Source organism: Fusarium musae, chromosome 8, assembly GCF_019915245.1.
Source record: "Fusarium musae strain F31 chromosome 8, whole genome shotgun sequence".
Classification (NCBI taxonomy): Eukaryota; Fungi; Ascomycota; class Sordariomycetes; order Hypocreales; family Nectriaceae; genus Fusarium; species Fusarium musae.
In genome coordinates, this window is record NC_058394.1 from 812,700 (window position 1) to 827,369 (window position 14,670).

Below are 14,670 nucleotides of genomic sequence, written 5' to 3' on the forward strand. Positions count from 1 at the left end.
TTTTTGTATCCTTCAATTGTTACCCTTCGACGTACAGGAATCACCAGATTTATGTCTCTAGCATTGGTGCGCGTAGAAATACAAATGCCTCTCGCTGTTTACAGAAGCAACCGCGGATAATCCGGGATATATCCAGCCCTGTAATTGGGGTCAAACAACAGACGTAGCACATCCTTTGGGGTCTTTGGGGGTTGTGTCACCTTCTCCATGAGGCCCCCGGAGATCAGAGATGCTTACTCTCCAAGGCCCATTGGTGGACATTGGCGTCTGTTGGCGGCTCAGCAAAGGAACTGGAACCCATCACTACAACGTCAAAAAAGTGAATCGGCTCACTCTTTTGCGGAATGGCAAGACGTTTCCACTGCGGGGATTGAGCAAAGCACATGGCCACAGCACACGAGACTGGCCTAAATGGGTTTCTACAGTGGGCGTAGACCCCACGGGGTCACCTGGCTCTGCCGCATCTCCGCGGATAAAGGTATATCGTAGCGCGGTTCACAGTAACTGGCAGGCCCACGACCTTACACCATCTCCGGTAGTTTGGGTCCGTTTTAGAGTTTGACTGAAATATGATCTGATCAAAAGCAATATCCAGAACCGGTTGATGCTCCGTGGCACCACAGAATTATCGTTATGGGCTGACGGACGCTGCTTGTATAAGTTGAAGCTTGTCGCTGCTATATATCCAAGCTTTGACTCACCCAATTGCAATACGCCATATTATACCCAATTACAGTATACACAATTACTCTACAGCAAGGCTACAATGCTATCATCAAGCAACGCGATGCGAACTGGCATCCTCCGATCTGGGAGACTAGCCACACGAAGCACAGCACTCCTCGCACGCTCAGCAACAGCTCAGATCCAAACGACACGCCGAAACTTTTCTTCCAGTCAACGCACACTCTGTGCAAGCTGTGCAACTTCCGGAGGACAATCATGCGCCCGGCATAACCCTAGCAGTCGCGCTAGCGCCGGAAACATCACCACAAGCTTCAGTCCTAACAGTAGCCTCGGCAAGACTGCCGCTTACGCCACAGCTGCTAGCACTGTCATTCCTAACGAACAGTGGGCACAGGTTTTGGAAGAACGAGGTGGAGGTAAGCTAAAATCTACTATGGGATGGATGAGAGATTCTGACGCAAACAGCTGTTCAATATAAAAAGATCCCTGTTCCAACGCCAGGCTCCGATGAGGTTTTGATCAATGTCAAGTATAGTGGAGTCTGCCACACAGACCTTCACGCCGTCAATGGCGACTGGCCACTTGAATCGAAGATGCCTCTAGTTGGCGGTCACGAAGGTGCGGGTATCGTGGTAGCACGAGGAGAGCTCGTCAAAGACGTTGAAATTGGCGACCATGTTGGCCTGAAGTGGCTTCACGGCTCCTGCATGAGCTGTGAGCAGTGTCGACAGTCCAACGAATCCCTTTGTTCACAAGCTTCCCTTTCAGGATACACAGTTGATGGCTCGTTCCAGCAATACGCTGTAGGAAAAGCTGCTCATGTCGCGCGAATTCCCAAGGACTGTGACCTCGCTGGCGTGGCACCTATTCTCTGTGCTGGACTTACAGTCTATAAGGCCCTCAAGTCCTCCGGCGTTCGACCAGGACAAAGTGTCGTTATTGCTGGCGCTGGAGGCGGTCTTGGTACTTTCGCTATTCAATATGCCAAGGCTATGGGTCTGCGAGTAACTGCTCTTGATGGTGGAGATGAGAAGCGCAAGGTCTGCACTGAGCTTGGGGCTGATGTATTTGTTGACTTCAAGACGTCGACGGATATTGTTGGCGAGATCAAGAACGCTACTAATGGCCTTGGACCTGATGCTGTTCTACTTCTTGCAGCCAGTGAGAAGCCATTCCAGCAAGCTAGTCAGTATGTCAAGAGCAAGGGCACGATTGTCTGTGTTGGTTTACCAGCCAATGCTTTCGTCAAAGCTCCTGTCTTCGACACTGTCGTTCGGTAAGTGGGAAGAACCCATTTTTGCAAGGTATACGCTTACAGGATGTAATAGTGAAATCAATATCAAGGGCAGCTACGTCGGTAACCGACAGGATACAGCTGAAGCCATCGAGTTTTACAGACAAGGCCTCATCAAGGCACCATACAAGTAAGTTCATCCATTACATGCGATCATGGCAAGACTAACGTGAAACCTAGGATCGTCGGATTGTCAGAACTCCAGAAGGTCTATGATATGATGATTGCAGGCAACGTTGCTGGTCGTTATGTGGTGGACACCAGCAGATAACGACCCGGGATGATTTGATATTATGGGAGGTTTACTGAAAGCGTTCTTGATGTTGTTTACGGAATACGCGTTATACCACGGAGGACTTGTGTATATGTAACATGAGAGGAATGAGATTTCTTTGTTGCTGATCTCTTGATTTTTCTTAGCTTTAGACATTGAATACAGACAGGATTTTAACTCGCTACCAGTTTTCATTTAAGCTTTTCTTTACTATATTTACATAAGTTTCAAAAACATAAACTATTCCCTTCTCATAGATTCTTACAGCGCATGTCCTGCTTGACATTTCTAGGCAGATATATACAGAATTTGCAAAAAGGTCAAAAGTAATCTCCGGTACAGGGAATCGAACCCTGGGCTCCGCGGTACTGATCCCTCAGCTGAAGATGAGAGCGCGAAATGTTAGCCACTACACCATACCGGATGATAAGGCTTGTGATTATGCTTCGGACCTATCAGCATCATCCCAAGTTGCTCGTCATGCACATTAATACGAAGAGTAGAATCATGTGCTAAACTCCAGTTCGAACTCAGGCCATTGGAGCGCATGGATAAAGTGGACGACTTGTCGATCCCCTCTTTAAGCATGGCGATCAAGCTTAAATCATGTAGCCGCCCCTCACGTACCCCGCGGTCTGTTCTCAACAACGTAACCTTGTAGTAGCCGAGCAAATAGCGAGCTGTATATGCAAGTTATCATAGGGATTCCTGCATGGGTATCAGATCATTTGCTGCACGATATACAAGAGATCCATAAAGTTGATTTATCCTGAGAATAGGTTCCATTTTAGGAAATGATCGGTGGCGGAATGCTGTATAAGAGACAGTGGAAATCATTGATGGAATGCAGTTTCTCTCTCACTTAGATTTCTAAAAGAAAGGTCCTTACTCACGATGCTTATCCTATCGGTAATCACTTCAGCTCTTGGCTTATGCTCAAGCTTTGCTCTTGGGTTCACCAATCCTATAAGGACAGGAAGTGACCCTCATATCGTATATCAAGATGGAATGTGAGACTAATCATCCAACTAGCACCTCCCTATTCCATACTGACCATACTCCCAGGTACTATCTAACTTCGACAACATGGACCAACGTCAGCATCACCAAAGCTCCGACCATTGAAGGCCTCAAGACCGCCGAGTCCCAACTCATTTGGTCTGATAGGTCCAATGCCACCAGAGCTTGCAACTTCTGGGCTCCTGAGATGCACAAAGTCGGTGATACCTGGTACGTGTACTTCTCAGCAAGTATATGTGATGAAGGCAATTGGGGTGCTATGCTTCCCACTTTGAGAGTATATGTTCTCAAAGGTGGCAAGGAGAATCCGTTGTCTGCGGATTATGAGATGCTGGATGCAATAATTCCTCCTAACTTCAATGCCGGAATGCTTGATGCGGTAGGTCAAGTCATGATCTTTGAAAAGCCTATGATTAACGATAACTTGAGACGATCTTTGAAATCGAAGGCACTGAGTATTTCCTTGTAAGTACATCAAAGCTCTTCACAAAGTACTTCTCTAATATTCGCTCAGTTCTCTTCCGTTGAAGGACCCAAGAGCCCTGATGGTGCCTCCTTATGGATCGCCGAACTTATATCACCCACAACATGCGGTAACGCCACAATGATCGCACACCCAGAATTCGAGTGGGAAAAGTCCGATTCGCCCGTTCTTGAAGGACCTTATGGAATCATCTCCCCAGGAGGAACAACTTACGTAGTCTATGCCGCTGACTCGTGCAACACGCCCGCCTACAAACTCGGTGCCATGAAATTCACCAAAGGTTCTGATCCTCTTCGCCCTGACTCTTGGACCAGATTACCTGATCCTATTTTCGAGACGAAGAATGGACTCTATGGGCCTGCTCATAACGCATTTTTCAAGAGTCCCGATGGCACCGAGGATTGGAATGTCTTTCATGCCAATCTCAACGCGGAAGATCGCTGTGGTCCCTCGAGAAAGACGTTTATTCAGCCGCTTAGTTGGAATGGTGATATGATTGATCTGGGGGAGCCACTCCCTGTTGGCACAGAAATCGAGCCTCCTTCTGGGGAGTGAAAGAAGGAATGAAGTGGTGTCAAGTCCATCAGGCTCTCATCAATATTAGTCTAGTTATTGAAAGATTCTCCTCAAACTCTACCTCACCTAATAGCTTTATTCCAGGGGAAAGAAAACACTGCATTTTAATATAGGACATTTGAAATAAACTTAGTAAAAGGTATTTTAAACTTTTATAAAGTTACCTAAGTCTTTTCATTACTTGGGCTAAGGTCCTGAGTTTTCTTTCCTCCCCTAGTCCCTCAAGCCCGCCACGAACCCTCATTGATGAAATACGGACGTTGGCTATCATAAATCATTCGATCCACCTTTGCCTTTGCTTCGACGCTCTCATCAACACTGCCCAAAGTCTTCAAGATGCCTGCCGTCTCGTCTTTACCAGAGAGAACAGCATAGTAGAGGGGACTTTTACCTCTCAGGTCCTTCGAGTCGGATTCCACGCCTTCGACGTAAAGGAGAGTCTTGGCGACCTCACTGTTCCCCTTCTCGGCAGCGTAGGAGAGAGGAGTCCGGCCTTTCACGTCCTTCGAGTCAGGCTTGACACCCCCAGCCAAGAGATACTCAACGATCTCTTTAGAGCCAATTTCGCTTGCATGGTGCAGTGGAGTCATTCCAAAGGGATCTCTTCCGCCAATGTCAACATTTCCAGTGTCGGCCAATACCTTGAAGACTTCAAAGCGACCGAGTCTGGCAGCTGTGTGTATATGGCCCATGGCCTTGTAGGATGCCACAGGATGACCTAGAGGTTGTCAGGATTTCAAGCAGACAAAACAGAGATAGAGAACTAACTGGTCCAGTCAAATTCAGAAAGGGGGATATCAACAAGAGCTTTGACACTCTCTTTGTTACCCAGGGTGATTGCACGGTTCAGACAATCATGCCCGATGTCAGTATCCTTGATTTGAGCGCGATGTTCGGGCTGTTGCAACAAGGATCTGAACACTGCGGTATTTCCAACTGAGCGGAACAGAGGTGGTTCATACAGGTGCTTTTCTATAGCGGCTCGGTAGTTGGCCTCAAAAGGGTCCATGATGGCAAGCAAATGAAACGTGTGGTGTGTTCTAGTGGGAATGTGCGGATTGAGTTATTGGGGAAGATGAGGAATGGAGAATATTGATCTTTACCTGGATTCTAGAGAGTATTTATAGTTGAAAAAATCAGTGTTTGGTCTGAATATCTACTCAGCAAAGGTATCCTAAACCTATGCCAAGTTATTTAAGTCTTTTCATCACTTATGATCAAGGTCCTAAGGCTTCTTTCCTCCCCTGGGCCAGTTTATGTAACATAACAAACGGCAAAACACCATTATGTGCTTTTTTGTCTAACGCAAAATCGAAGTTTGTATGTAGCCGAGTCAGATGCATTTCAATGTTGTTAAACGAGGCCAGCCAGAGGATGCAAGCACTAGCTGTCAGCTAGATATGATCAAAATAACGCTTGACAAGAACTCATTTCGATTATCATACGAGATACTCATACTGCAGCCCATTCAGGCTTCGCAGCTTCCCATATGGGGTAAGAAAGAACAACTGGAAGTTGTTAGGTTTCTAGTCACCTCTTGGATACAACCGGGATATGTTGGCTGCAATTCAGCAAAACACCATTACCAGAAAACACATCTGCTTTTATCGAACTGAAGAGCAAGTCTAAACCACAAACTTGCTAAACAAAAACATAGTCTGTAGCACTTGTCACTAGTTAAGGGTCCAAGGTCAGAGCTTTTGCCGTCATTTATCGTATTTCAATCATTAGTTGTACAAGTCTGATGTTACCTATCTGCAATAGAATTGCTGTTTGTTAAACTATCCCCTGATCATTGAGTTTGAAGGCTTTGCCCAACAAGTAGTGGCTATTACTAGGTCATCAACGACACGAGAGCTTGAAAGTTCAGGCAAATATAACCTAGCCTCACATTATTTTATCTATGACTCGATGTCTGTCATGTATCTTAATCCCCCAATACGCCAATAGAACCTATTTAAGAATATGCCACTGTCGTAGTACGTGTCTGCAGAATTGCCTTTTCAGAATCTGAATCCCCCTGGCTATCCCCTGACATTGGTCTTGTGACCGAGCGTGATCCTCCATTCTTATTCTCATGACCCCTTGATGCCTCTGCCTTGGTGACAGTCTGCAATGGATACATCGGCCCGTCGTCAAATCGTTCATAGTGGTCATGTCTGGGCATACCGCTACTAGAGATTGCACCAATGGTTGGTGGTGCGCTTGGGTTTGACATGCCTGCCTTTGATGCTCCGTATGAGGAGCCGAGGATCTTTGGCGAGATGTGTTTGATGAATGGTTTGACTGTTGTGAGAGTTGCGCAAATGATGGAGAGATTGGCTTCGGCAAAGCTGGACTGGTTAGAGAAAACGGTTGATAGGAAGAGGCGACTTACATCCAAAGAAGAACAGGTCCGCCACCCCAGGATTGGTCAACGTTACCCATAGACCGAATCAAGGCAATCAGTCTCATTATTGATGTGAAGACAGTACTGCTTGTTGTTAGCTTGTCCTTGTTGTCTGTATAAACATCGCTTACACCCCACCAACACCAAAGAAGCAAATCAACCCAATCTTTTGCCTTCTCGAAATCTGCAGTGGTATAACAACAGGTATCGGCACCGCAAGCACCATAGCATCTGTAACCGCACCCATTATAGCCGTAGCCTGGTAAACAGCTGGTCGATCGATGCACTTCTTATCGGTGATTGTGATGTCCCAGCCTGCTCTTACAGGTTTGCACGGGAAGATTGTCGTAAACGTAATCGCAATTGAGGAGCCAATCACCACAAATGACGTAGCCCAGATTGTGATATGAAACCACTTTTGTGGTGCAAGCCTACGGTAGACGAGAAGCAAAGCCATCTTTGCGCCGCATTGGACGGGGTTGTAGAGGATGGGTAGGAGGTAGAGGGCTCGTGCGAACTGGGCGAACTTGGTTATTGGCATCTCCCAGCCGTGGGTGCCCATTATACCGCGGATAAAATCCCCTAGACGCTCGAGCACGTTAGTCTGGTAAATGTGAGGGTATCGTGGGCACTGACTTAGTATCAGGGTCTGAAGTACTACAGAAAACACCTGGATCGGTCAGTTTTGTCGATGCAAGACATGATGTCTCGGGTGATGTTGCTCACATATGCTACCCCTAAACATCCTTCGAGAACGTTAGCCAAGGCGTACGAAGTAAGGGGGTCAACGTGGCTTACCATCCTCCATCCGTATTGTTTTATGTATAAAACTTCTAACATATACTCTCTGCGCAATGAACAAGACCGTCAAGAAATTGCCAACGCCATAAATCCAGTATGCTGCAGTAACACTGTTCCGCTGCGGGTTATCAAAGTCGACCTTGTAGCCTTCGGGTGGCGGTATAGCGACGGGAACGCCATTAACGACAGCAGCCATTGTAAGATGAACCAACCAACCAACAAAGTACGTAGCAAGAAGATGTCAAAGCGAAATCACATGCAGGAACGAAGAACGAAAAATAATTAGATCCGTAGAAATACACAGCCTCTACGTTCATTCACTTAACTTAGTACGGATTACTCCGTACCTGCATGCATATTACTACATCCTACATCGGATATACGGCCCACTCCTGAGGAGAGAGAAAAGAAACAATTGTAAGGATTAAAAACCCTGGACATCGGTTAGAAGAGATCAGCGTCTTTCATACATAGTCCAAACTTTATTTATGTGGATGTTACTCTGAGTCAGTAGACGCTGACATATACACCCCTGATCGAAAGATTCCGTGATGAGGACGGCCAGGACGGGTCACGGCAGTTGAAACAGCATTCCGAGCTCTCGGTGCCCGCAGGTACGCTAGGGATAGCCCATTCATACCGTAAATATACGAAAATATTATCTGTGAGCTGACACTTGGTTGTACGATGATATGAATTCTAGATAATAGATCGATGAGAAACTTCAGGAACACATAAGAAGTCTCCGCCTCAGCACTTCTTTTTTTTCCAAATTTACAAGGATGTCTCCATCCGTCATCATTTAGAAACCTCTTGGCGGTTGCCGCGGAGCAGGGTTAACGAAGCCGAATTCAACGAAGGTTTCATGGTGCGGATCCGAGATATTAGCCTCGGAGAGTACAGTCCGCAGGGGTTACAAATGTGCATTTCCGCGATTTAAATAGGTATTTTTGCCACAATAGAATTAAAGAAGACTAATAAGAGGTAATTATTCTTATATATAGATAGAGATAATACTGGAGTGATTAGCATAGATTGGCTACTGAGAATGACTAATCTAAGTACCTGTAATAACATTTGTAACCCCTGCGGACTGTATCAAAATTCCGACCACAATATTCAGGCCTAACTTCGATAGCTTAACGATTTCAAGTTTTCGTAATTGGGCCCCAAGATGGCTATCTCGGAAGATGAAACGGATTCCCTAGTTCCGGGCGCTATAATTCTCCTCTTCCAATAGCATGGTAGCGAGATGCCCTACCGAGGCATTTGTTTTCGTACAGCAAGACACCGTCCCAGGACCCTTGCTCTTTTGCTTCTTCAGCCCCATTAAATAGTTCTTGTCAAGCATGATGCAAGTGTCAGGAGAATGTAACGCCGAAGGGTTTCTCACACCAAAGGAGTAACTGATGTACGAAACAGGGCCAGATACCAGGACCCTGGATATTTGTCTATTCCCCATGGAGAACAACAGGACTCCGACAGTCTATCAGCTTCAGGCACATACATAGACAGCCTTGGTTATGTGCCCCTCAGAAGCGTCAGACACTCAATTCCCTCTCGTTTCTTCTTTACCCACAAGCATCCAATCATGACTACCCTTACTCCTCAATCGTCGATCCCTCAGGCTGAAAGCCTCATCGCAGCTGGTCTCGAAGCTCGGATCCTCACGCCAACTGATGCTGAGTTCTCAGCTCGCCAAGAGTCATACTGGTCCAACAGCGCCAAGATCAAGCCCGCTTGTATCGTCCAGCCTCGTACCCCTGAAGAAGTCGCTTCCGTGGTGAAGGCTCTTGTTTCTGCTGGTCAGAAATTTGCTGTTCGCAGTGGTGGACATACCAACTGGGCTGGGTCGAACAATATTGAGGGTGGTGTTACTATCGATCTTGTTCATTTGAATAATGTGTCTTTTGATGCTGCTACTGAGACAGCTGACATTGGACCTGGTTGTCGATGGCGAGAGGTTTATGCTGAACTGAGCAAGCATGGCCGTGCTGTTGCAGGCGGCCGCGAGGGCAACGTTGGTGTTGCAGGTCTTCTTCTTGGAGGTGGCAATGCTTTCTTCACAGCTCGACAAGGCTTTGGATGTGACAATGTTGTGTCGTACCAAGTTGTCCTTGCTAACGGCGATATCATCACCGCCGATGAGAATAACAACACCGACTTGTACCACGTACTCAAAGGTGGATCCAACAACTTTGGTATTGTCACCAAGTTCACTATGAAGGCTATCAAGTCTGATAAGGTCTGGGGTGGAATGACTTTCTTCCCCAAGCAAGTTATCCCTGGTGCCATTGAGGCTCTCTCTTCTTTCACGGATAACGTTCCCAATGATATTCACAGCAACCTTGTCACCATCTTTACGCATATGCCTGATTTCAAAGATGTCGTTGTGGCTACTCTCTATGCCAACATGGAAGGCATCGAGAAGCCTCCGGCGTATGAGAAGTGGCTAGCTCTTCCCGAGATCATGAGCACTGTCAAGAACACTACTCTTACTGAAATGGCCTTCGAGTACAACATCCCCGCCAATTTCTAGTAAGTCGACTCATATTTGTCTCGTCCACTTTAAGCTAACCGTCTAGTGACACCTGGTTCACATGTTGCTTCAAGAATGATACCCGAATCATCACCAAAGCCTCCGAGCTTCACGACAGACTTGTCGAAGAACTCAAAGCATTCATCCCCGACGGTAACTTCATCACTCAATGTCTCTTCCAGCCTCTCCCTACACTCTTCGGTCAACGCGGCGTTGAAGCAGGCGGAAACATCATGGGTATGGACCGTCATAAGTCCAACGGCATTCTGTTTCTCGCTGTCGTCATGGCGCAGACTGCTGAGCAGGAGGCTTTTGCACGACCAAAGGTTCAGGCTTGGGTTAAGGATGTGCAAGAGTATGCCGCTACTATCGAGGGAGGAAATCTTGAGTGGACGTATTTGAATTATGCGGATAAGAGTCAGGATCCTCTTGGTAGTTATGGCGCTGAAAATATCAAGAAGATGAAGGATGCAGCAGCCAAGTATGATCCTGAGCAGATTTTCCAGAAGATGGTCCCTGGAGGATTCAAAATTACAGATGTCAAGGATGAATAGCAATAGCATCAAATGAGTACTAGTTGATTTCGTGATATCAACGACTCATATTACCTCTATACACTGAATGAGATTACAAAGCTTGAATCAAGACCCGATTTATTTGATGATAAATAAAACTTCGATATGGACCTATTCTCACCACTCTATCGGCCAAGATCGATACTCTCACCGAGAATATGCTGCAAAGAAGCTAGTAGCGACACTGTAAGTGTAGGGTATGTTCTACCAGATAGTGTAGACTTCTCTGTGAGAGGCACCAAGCTAATGTGTGCCATGTCTAGGTCTCGAAAGAGATTATATACGTAATTCCAGTCTGGATACGTGAAGATGTTTACTCTGGGAGTGGTTTGGGCCATTGACCTGAGAGCGTCATCTGATGGGTCGTTCATGATGATATATTCCTTCGATTAGCCGTCAATTTCGTTAATTTGTAAGAGAAACTCGTTTTATATGACTACTGTCATGAATGCATTGGTGAAATTGATTGATAGAGCCTTCTGAGGGATATGGCCCAATGTACTGTCGTGCAATAACGCGGGTAATACCTCCGGTCCCTACTCCGTAAGAGGTCGGGCGTCGGCGGCGCCGGGCTATTTCTGTTGATTGACCAGTAGAAGCTGAGTGCTGGAAAACAAGCTTATGGGCAGTAAGCTTAAAACCCAAACCCACTAGGACGCACACCCACTTACGGTCTGTGCAATAAGAATGGCAGGAATTTTTAATAATGACGACTGGTGCATTGCGTGATTTCAGGAATATAATACGATCTGCAGTGATTTTGATGTTACCCACCGCCACATCGTCACGTTGGAACAAGACCTCGATGGATGCAACAGAACACATCTGGCTTCAGCAAAGACGATGGAGTCAATCTATCAATCATTTTGCCACATCGGTTGAGCACATTGCTACAGTACATCTCGAGCATGGCTGGGGACGCCGTGTCCGAGATGATGAGGGCATCTCCGCAGCCCCAAGACCAGGACCAAGACCAATCAGCACAGATGCCGTTTGAAAGGTGGTATCGTTGATCGCCAAGGGCATTCCCTGTTGCGAGGTACCCGACGCCTCATCATGCACCGTCGGGGAGTTCGCTCACTGCAGATCGGCCTTACTTGTGTTAGTGTCCAAGGTCTGGTACTACCTACCGTTCCTGCCTCTCTCCATGGACGGATGCTTTACTCCAGCCGTTTCTTTTATTTCTTTTACTTTGAGTGATTATTCTCGTCATTCTCTTCTCTTCCTCCACTGTAGCATTCTACGAAATTTCTGCTTGCATTGAGTATCACCATCAGCGATAGCGCATCATCATCATGGACAAGACATCTACGCTAGAAGACTCGGAACCTCAAACCTCCCGCACGCCAAGCAGACGGCCCTGGCTCGCATCAGCCTTTGGAGGGCCCAACGTCACAATTGGCCCGCGAATCGAACCCCTCGCCGAGCACTTGGCGCATGTATCCGAAAGTGATAGCACCGCAGCTGAAGATCTCGTCGACAAGCAAGTCGCTTCCGAAGCGGGAAATGCTATTCAGTACAGGACATGTTCTTGGCAAAAGACTGCAGGGCTTCTCTTTAGCGAGTACATTGTGCTCTCTATTATGAGCTTCCCTTGGTCGTATAGTCTTCTGGGTCTAGTGCCTGGGTTGATCCTGACGGCTGTCATCGCTGGGCTTGTTCTGTACACGAGTCTTGTGCTCTGGGAGTTTTGTCTGCGGCATCCCGAGGTTAGAGATGTGTGCGACATTGGGCAGATGATCTGGTGGAATAAGAGATGGGCGTGGTGGTGGACAGCTGTTATGTTTGTCCTGAACAATACCTTTATTCAAGCTCTGCATGTATTGGTCGGTGCAATCTACCTCAACACAATGACCGAGGCCGACTCCATATCAGGCTGCAGAACCGTTGCATTCGCTGCAGTAGTCACCGTGATCAGTTGGATCGGGTCGCTTCCTCGCACTTTCAGCATGCTGTCAAAGCTTGGCTTTGCCTCGACATTCTTTACGTTCATTTCTGTCATCTTGGCAACGGCATTTGCAGGCGCTCAGGGTAATCCCGCTGGTTATCCTGAGATGGGCGAACCCATAATCTCCATCTGGACACCAAAGACAACGACGCTTGTCACTGGCATGTCGGCTTTCATGAATATGAGTTACACATTCATCGGTCAGACCACGATCCCTAGCTTTATTGCTGAGATGCGTGATCCGAGGTAAGTGACTATGCCATTTGATGCAACCATGATGATTCTGATAAAACAACAGAGATTTCCCCAAGGCATTGTGGGCTTGCACCATGGCCGAGATTGTTACATTCAGCGTTGTCGGGTCTGTCATCTACGTTTACACAGGCAACCAGTACATGGTCACACCAGCATTCGGCGTCCTCACTGATACCTACAAGAAAGTCTCGTATTCTTTCATGGTTCCGACCATTATCTTTGTCGGATGCTTGTATGCAAGTGTCACAGGCCGATTTGTCTTCTTCAGAATGTTCAAGGACTCAGAGCATCTTACATCGCACACATTCAAGGGCTGGTTCTGGTGGGGACTGGTGTTGCTGATCAGCTGGGCCGCCTCTTTCTTTATTGCTGAGATCATTCCATTCTTCTCTTCGTGTAAGTGACTACTCTCAGACTTATGGGTCAGTGCTAATAATTCTCAGTGTTGTCAGTCATGTCGTCGCTGTTCAACTGCTGGTTCGGCTTCATCTTCTGGGCTCTGGCCTACTTCCGCATGCGCAATGCAGATCGCAAGGTCGGAAGGAAGCGAAATCCCGTCCTTGACGCTCTTTCAGTAGCGCTAAACGTGGTGATCATGTTGACTGGTGCTTTGTACCTCACGCTGGGAACATACGTCAGTGTGCAGGGTATCATAGATCAGTTCCGTGCAGGGCAAGTGAGCAGTGTCTTTTCATGCAAGAGTAATGGGCTTTGAGGGAAATCGGAGTATTATTCTGGCGCTTTGGTTCAGTTTAGCACTTATAGACAATAGACGGGCATAGGATGATGACGACAGGTGATTGTTGACAGTAAAGGACTCGTCCCGTATGGCTGCTATGTCGCTTTTGCCGGTTCCACACTGGTCAATTTTCTTCATAAGAGACGACTTATTGAACAACGCATGAATGGGAGACGAGGAGTCATCTGACACACACGTTCGAGTCCGATCTGTTGGTGGCAGTTGTTTTGATCTCTCTTTTGCCACTCTTCTACCTCATGCAAGCATTTTCCTCTTGACAATTATAATAGGCAAGGATACAGAGCACTTGTATCAGATACGTGATTTAATCATGGTGAGAGATCCCGATACATCTTCATTGTCAATTTACCATAGTCTTGTGCTGAGTTCAGGGGACACTGTTTCAGCATTTGAAGCCCTGGGCAGCATCAAAGCCAACTTACCATCATCCTCGGTTCATTGAAGTGATTAACGGATAAATAATAGCTTTCTCGACTTTTATCTGATGTTCACATGCTACCCTCATCCAAATTGCTCCAATATCTCGGGAGTAGACTTATCGATGCATGATCGCCGGCTAATCATGACTGATGAACGACACATACGAGACAAAGAGACATGAATTGAGAGTTAACATCGAATTGTCAATAAGGCCCCCGTAAATAGTCCTCAATCTAATCCAGATGACTCCTTGGGTAGGAGTTAGTGTACTCGGAACGAGATGCCGACTTGGGGATACCAGTGTCATTAACCCACACTGACATAACTACACAAAGAATGGAACCCAAACTAAGCGACCACTCAATCTCATAATTCACCACTGTTACTAAAGAAAAAATATCAGTGCAAGGAAATAAGCTTAAGTGAAATCCCCAGTGTCAAAGAACGCGGAGCGGCTCCGGATCCGATGTGGATAACTGCCGATAAACGAGACCGAGTCCCACCGAGGATTCTCAATCGATCACTGGAAACAATTCCATGTTCTAGGGTCCAATTGGATTAAGCACTGAATATAGGGAGTGAATCACTTGTCCGTCATAGAACACGACACTGTTAATCGAGTCATAGAACTCACAGTTGATGCCAAGC

The 14,670-nt window shown here is 46.7% G+C and overlaps 6 protein-coding genes and 1 non-coding gene across 7 annotated transcripts; 4 read left to right on the forward strand and 3 right to left on the reverse strand.

Annotated features, from left to right (window-relative positions):
• Positions 1 to 766: 766 nt before the first annotated feature.
• Positions 767 to 2,252, forward strand: ADH1_2 (alcohol dehydrogenase; the record flags this gene model as incomplete). The annotated part of the gene is made up of 4 exons (XM_044828088.1): positions 767 to 1,103; positions 1,153 to 1,963; positions 2,016 to 2,111; positions 2,162 to 2,252. The coding sequence occupies 4 exons, from the start codon at positions 767 to 769 to the stop codon at positions 2,250 to 2,252; spliced, it is 1,335 nt and encodes a 444-aa protein (XP_044676642.1).
• A 334-nt stretch (positions 2,253 to 2,586) lies between these two features.
• Positions 2,587 to 2,679, reverse strand: J7337_010505. Its single transcript has one exon. It is a non-coding gene; the product is annotated as a tRNA-Glu (tRNA).
• A 470-nt stretch (positions 2,680 to 3,149) lies between these two features.
• Positions 3,150 to 4,314, forward strand: J7337_010506 (uncharacterized protein; the record flags this gene model as incomplete). Its single annotated transcript, XM_044828089.1, has 3 exons — positions 3,150 to 3,265; positions 3,321 to 3,654; positions 3,790 to 4,314. 3 exons carry the CDS (start codon positions 3,150 to 3,152, stop codon positions 4,312 to 4,314), a joined length of 975 nt encoding a protein of 324 aa, XP_044676643.1.
• Positions 4,315 to 4,556: 242 nt separating this feature from the next.
• Positions 4,557 to 5,344, reverse strand: J7337_010507 (uncharacterized protein; the record flags this gene model as incomplete). The annotated part of the gene is made up of 2 exons (XM_044828090.1): positions 4,557 to 5,053; positions 5,104 to 5,344. The coding sequence occupies 2 exons, from the start codon at positions 5,342 to 5,344 to the stop codon at positions 4,557 to 4,559; spliced, it is 738 nt and encodes a 245-aa protein (XP_044676644.1).
• A 1,507-nt stretch (positions 5,345 to 6,851) lies between these two features.
• Positions 6,852 to 7,721, reverse strand: J7337_010508 (uncharacterized protein; the record flags this gene model as incomplete). The annotated part of the gene is made up of 2 exons (XM_044828091.1): positions 6,852 to 7,328; positions 7,608 to 7,721. 2 exons carry the CDS (start codon positions 7,719 to 7,721, stop codon positions 6,852 to 6,854), a joined length of 591 nt encoding a protein of 196 aa, XP_044676645.1.
• Positions 7,722 to 9,116: 1,395 nt separating this feature from the next.
• Positions 9,117 to 10,618, forward strand: J7337_010509 (uncharacterized protein; the record flags this gene model as incomplete). Its single annotated transcript, XM_044828092.1, has 2 exons — positions 9,117 to 10,063; positions 10,111 to 10,618. The coding sequence occupies 2 exons, from the start codon at positions 9,117 to 9,119 to the stop codon at positions 10,616 to 10,618; spliced, it is 1,455 nt and encodes a 484-aa protein (XP_044676646.1).
• Positions 10,619 to 11,934: 1,316 nt separating this feature from the next.
• Positions 11,935 to 13,557, forward strand: J7337_010510 (uncharacterized protein; the record flags this gene model as incomplete). The annotated part of the gene is made up of 3 exons (XM_044828093.1): positions 11,935 to 12,833; positions 12,886 to 13,238; positions 13,286 to 13,557. The coding sequence occupies 3 exons, from the start codon at positions 11,935 to 11,937 to the stop codon at positions 13,555 to 13,557; spliced, it is 1,524 nt and encodes a 507-aa protein (XP_044676647.1).
• Between the last annotated feature and the right edge of the window lie 1,113 nt (positions 13,558 to 14,670).